At 43.7% G+C, this 5,458-nt stretch overlaps 1 protein-coding gene across 1 annotated transcript; it reads right to left on the reverse strand.

The window, feature by feature from the left end:
• Nucleotides 1-1,329: 1,329 nt before the first annotated feature.
• On the reverse strand, nt 1,330-3,069 carry LOC144265399 (interferon beta-like). Its single transcript, XM_077818041.1, has 2 exons — nt 2,771-3,069; nt 1,330-1,642 (listed from the first exon to the last, which is right to left on the reverse strand). The coding sequence occupies exons 1-2, from the start codon at nt 3,067-3,069 to the stop codon at nt 1,330-1,332; spliced, it is 612 nt and encodes a 203-aa protein (XP_077674167.1).
• Between the last annotated feature and the right edge of the window lie 2,389 nt (nt 3,070-5,458).

Raw genomic sequence — 5,458 nt, forward strand, 5'->3', positions numbered from 1 at the left:
AAGGCCCTTTAAATTGCCGCCAGAGCCCTGCTGCCAGAGCCGCTGGGTAGTGGAGGCAGCTCAGGCCATGATTTAAAGGGCCCTTTAAATCCCCACCGAAGCCCCTGGCCACCGCCGCTACACCGGGGGCTCTGGCAGGGGGCTCGGATAGTGATTTTAAGAGCCTGGGGCTCCAGCCGATGCAGGGAGCCCCAGGCCCTTTAAATCTCCACTAGAGCCCCAAGCCCCGGGGTAGTGGAGGCAGCCAAGAGCCCCTGGGGCTCTGTCGTCGATCTAAAGGGCCGGGGCTCCACTGCGGTAGCGGCGGATGGAGCCCCAGGCCCTTTAAATCACCCCGAGCTCCGGCACACCCAGCTGCCTCTGCAGCTGGTAGCCCGGGAATTAAAGACCTGGGATTTAAAGGCTGGGCCTCTTCCGGTTGAGGCCACGCCTCTTCCGGTTGAGGCCCTACCCCCTGCTCAGGACTGTGGCATACTGGTAAGTCCTTTAAGTTACTTTCACCCCTGGATGTAGGAAATCTGTTGGAGGATCTCCTGGATGGCCACTTTGGCAGTCTCTTTCTGGGTTTCTCTGGGCTATTTTCAGCAAAATCTTCTGTTTAACATTTTCTCATGTGAATAAATCAGTCTGGTAATGGCAAGGAGGACATAAATAGTCCAGTTGAAGTTTGGCAGTTTGCTTAACTCAAGATGGACTGATAGGAGTCTCAAAAGCTGCTGATTCGAGAATCAGTTTAGAGACGAAGGACTCCAGTGGAGGTGCAGTTTCATTCAGCCGTTTTCAGAGCATCATTACTGGAAGCATAGAGGCCATCTTTTTCTAACCAGATATCAAATCCTAAATCCTGAGCCTTAGTGCACTTGTCAACTTGTCACAATTTGTTGTTACTAAAGCTGTTGATGTTAGCGGTAAACAAAAGAAAGAAAAGCAGAATAAGAACCCTCGGCCATCCCTATGTGCAAAATGAGCTGATGGGATAGAAGAGTGTGAACACAGACCCCCCATTTTCTGGTTTCCTAACTGGAACGTTGTCTAACGAGGCAGTTGTTGAAAGGGGGCTTCTCACTGTTCTTTTCTATTTGGCATAGTTAGTTATCACTTAACAATATTTTGTCTTTAGTTAGCAGTTATGATATATTGGTATATTTTTCATATAGAATATTGTGTGTGGTAGAGAAGCACTAAATTATATGCTACTCTGAAAAGATTTGAGCATGCGTTTGAAATAGCTGTATGCATAAAATTACTATGGGAGAAAGATTGGGCCCGACGTATTAGGAGTTATAACCCTATCACCCATCTTTCACCAGCTGTTTTATTCAAATAATATTATTTGAGTTTTTCTAGGAAAAAAGAAAAGATGGTACCTTCATTTTCAAGTCTCTTGGTGAGTTTGTCGAGTATGAGGAAACATCTGGATATTTCCACACGGATGATCTCCCAGGCACACCGGCTGTATTGCTTTTCTTTCAGGAAATCCTCTATTGTCTGGAAGTATCTCTTCAGTTTGAGGCTGGTGAGCAGGAGGTTCTCATTTCCTGGGTAGGTTAACTCCTTTTCCATCTCAGAACTCAAACACGTCTCCAGCTTCTCAATCTGCTGGTGAAGTCCATTTTGGAATTCCTTTATGGAAGTCCCATTCATAGAATCATAGAATATCAGGGTTGGAAGGGACCCCTGAAGGTCATCTAGTCCAACCCCCTGCTCGAAGCAGGACCAATTCCCAGTTAAATCATCCCAGCCAGGGCTTTGTCAAGCCTGACCTTAAAAACTTCCAAGGAAGGAGATTCCACCACCTCCCTAGGCAACGCATTCCAGTGTTTCACCACCCTCTTAGTGAAAAAGTTTTTCCTAATATCCAATCTAAACCTTCCCCACTGCAACTTGAAGCCATTACTCCTCGTTCTGTCATCTGCTACCATTGAGAACAGTCTAGAGCCATCCTCTTTGGAACCCCCTTTCAGGTAGTTGAAAGCAGCTATCAAATCCCCCCTCATTCTTCTCTTCTGCAGGCTAAACAATCCCAGCTCCCTCAGCCTCTCCTCATAAGTCATGTGTTCTAGACCCCTAATCATTTTTGTTGCCCTTCGCTGGACTCTCTCCAATTTATCCACATCCTTCTTGTAGTGTGGGGCCCAAAACTGGACACAGTACTCCAGATGAGGCCTCACCAATGTCGAATAGAGGGGGACGATCACGTCCCTCGATCTGCTCGCTATGCCCCTACGTATACATCCCAAAATGCCATTGGCCTTCTTGGCAACAAGGGCACACTGCTGACTCATATCCAGCTTCTCGTCCACTGTCACCCCTAGGTCCTTTTCCGCAGAACTGCTGCCTAGCCATTCGGTCCCTAGTCTGTAGCGGTGCATTGGATTCTTCCGTCCTAAGTGCACGACCCTGCACTTATCCTTATTGAACCTCATCAGATTTCTTTTGGCCCAATCCTCCAATTTGTCTAGGTCCTTCTGTATCCTATCCCTCCCCTCCAGCGTATCTACCACTCCTCCCAGTTTAGTATCGTCCGCAAATTTGCTGAGAGTGCAATCCACACCATCCTCCAGATCATTTATGAAGATATTGAACAAAACCGGCCCCAGGACCGACCCCTGGGGCACTCCACTTGACACCGGCTGCCAACTAGACATGGAGCCATTGATCACTACCCGTTGAGCCCGACAATCTAGCCAGCTTTCTACCCACCCTATAGTGCATTCATCCAGCCCATACTTCCTTAACTTGCTGACAAGAATACTGTGGGACAGTATTCCAGGCAGCTTGGGTGAGATTGTTGTTAAAGATATGGAAGAGCTCTTGGAGGATCTGCTGGATGGCTACCTTGGCATTCTCTCGGTGGGACAGTCGGAGCTTGCGGATATCTCTGGGCTTGAAAGCTATCCCTTCATTTAGACATTGGAAGGGAAAGTTGCCACCCATTTTCTCCAGACGCTCAAAACTCTCGCTGTTCATTCTGATTTGTAGAACATGCAGCCTGTTACAGTCCAGACATGAGATTTCACTGGAGAAGAGCAGCACGAGGCAAAATTGTAGCAAACTCCTGCTGATCATGATGATGTCTTAGATTCCCTGTGTTTGTGTAGAACTTGAGCAACTGGTGCCTGTTCAAGGTCTTCCGTAAACTTTTGTGTTTTCGACCCATGTCTCTGAATATAAGTAGGAATTTAAGGATTCTGTAGGAAGAGATTTTTCTTTCATCACTTTCTACTTTTCAAGCTTTTGCCTGCTTGAGGTTTTTACTTTCATTTTCCTCCTTTCTATTTAGTGGAAGCGAACAAGTCATTGGAAGAACAAAATCACAGTCATTACCTTTTTTTAGAAGAAAGAATCCCTATATTTCTTTCCTGAGGGCCCCCCGCCCCACCCTCTTAGATAAAGAAAATTTAAAGGGTCAGAAGAGTGATGATTAACTGTTTCATCCAGTTACAGGTTAGAGTAGGGACCTCCCTGTCTACTCCCAAGTATCTGTAGTTAGTAGTGCTAGGCGGATCTAAACATCTGTTAGATCAGTAAGTTACATCAGCAAGACTATCCGTCTTATGAGAGAGGAAAATCCCTGTGTGTAGGGAATACCAGAGGATGGACAGAGGGCACTGAGAAACTGGGAGGTTTACTTAAGAAACTGATAACTGAAAATACTGTTCCAGAGTAGCAGCCGTGTTAGTCTGTATTCGCAAAAAGAAAAGGAGGACTTGTGGCACCTTAGAGACTAACAAATTTATTTGAGCACAAGCTTTCGTGAGCTACAGCTCAATTTGTTAGTCTCTAAGGTGCCACAAGATCTCCTTTTCTTTTTGCAAAGACTGTATGTTTGGTAATATGACTGACATAAATGAATGTTACTTTCAAACGTGTTTCCCTTTTCACCATTCAAGCTTTATTCTTTTTTTCAATGTGCATTTCACTGAGCTTGGGCATTGAAATTCAAGTGGGCTGACGAGTGAAGTTTGCATCCTGTAGCAAGTTTCACTTTCTGTTTTTCATACCATAGCACTAGGCTGTCATGTTGGAGTTTCCATCAGTGAAGGGGAATGGTTTTCAACCCAAAAATTGAAAAGGAATATTTTCATATTAATTTTAAAGAAGGAAAAGAAGAAAACATGACCATATTTCTGTCCGTGTCATTTCTTTTACATCTACCTCTCCCATCACCTCAAGCACTTTTTAAAATCATAATCTAGAGTTTTGCCTAAACTATTTGGAAGCGTCACTGTAAAGAAGGCAGTTTATTGTACATAAGTATACCATATAAGGGACTCAATCATACCAGAGGCGCTGCACCCCAATCTTGCATTTACTCCACTGGGAGTTCTGCGTGTGCATTTCCTGGCAAGCTGAAGCTTCAGGAGGTAATAGTTATATGAAAGAGCGAGAAATTAAAAAAATCTGAATCTTAGCTGTTCTTGTTCAAGTAAGAAAGCTATGGGAATAAAGACACAAAATCTCTCAGCATATTTTCATCAGCAATGAGCCTGTTTTCTGGGAGAGGTTAGATGCAGACTGAGCTGGGTGAAATATTTGCTAGAATTTGATGAAATCCTGTATATTTAAATTTCAGTGAAAAGAGCAGGAAATTTTATTGGAATATTTTTCTTCTGTGTCAGCCATCTTAATCTGAATGTGAAATAAGAGATTAGTTTAGCCCCTTTTCCAATCGGCAAATCTGCAAATAAATTCAGAATTTGCTAATGGATTTATTTAAAGTGATTTGAGAAATGATTTATACACATTCCACTCTGATTGCTCAGGACCTCGTCACCACACTCATTTCCCTATGAGTATTTGCTATTCATAATTTGCTACTTGTCCTGTGTGATGGTTCACCTGAGTCAGTGTTATTGTGTCTGTTCCTGGGATGGTTGCCTTCAAATTGAAAACTGCTTTCCAGATGGCTGCATGAACTTTTCTGGAGAAAAGTCTCTTTAAAATATGTATTGATATGAGTGTTTCTTATACTTTCTCGCTCCAAAGATGTTCTTTTCTAACAAAAACTCACACGTACAAATATTTCAGAAAATGTTTACAAAGTGCCAAACATTTTTCATAAATGTTGAATTAGTCTCAAATGCTTAGGTTGTGGCTGAAGTATGTGGTTGGCAGCGCTACTGTTGACTGATAGCTCTTCAGAACTACTATCCACCTACACCAAGCTTGGTAGAGAGGAGGATCCTCACTAGATCTGATGCCACCGGCAGGTTTATTACTATAATTTTAAATGTTGGGTTTAGGTAATTTTTAGGCATTGTTGGTGTTATAACTCAAAGTTTAATCCATTCTGTACACCAAACTGGTTGTTGGTGGCAAGGAGCACACACGCCTGATTTGGAGGGTGTGGAGGGGTGGCACCAGCTGGTCAGAAAACTGGGGGATAGAATTGCTGAGTTGAGTGTAAACAAGCCTGATTCATATGGCTTGATTTGTTTGTGTGTGTGTGTGTGTG

Source organism: Eretmochelys imbricata, chromosome 5 (assembly GCF_965152235.1).
Source record: "Eretmochelys imbricata isolate rEreImb1 chromosome 5, rEreImb1.hap1, whole genome shotgun sequence".
Lineage (NCBI taxonomy): Eukaryota > Metazoa > Chordata > Testudines > Cheloniidae > Eretmochelys > Eretmochelys imbricata.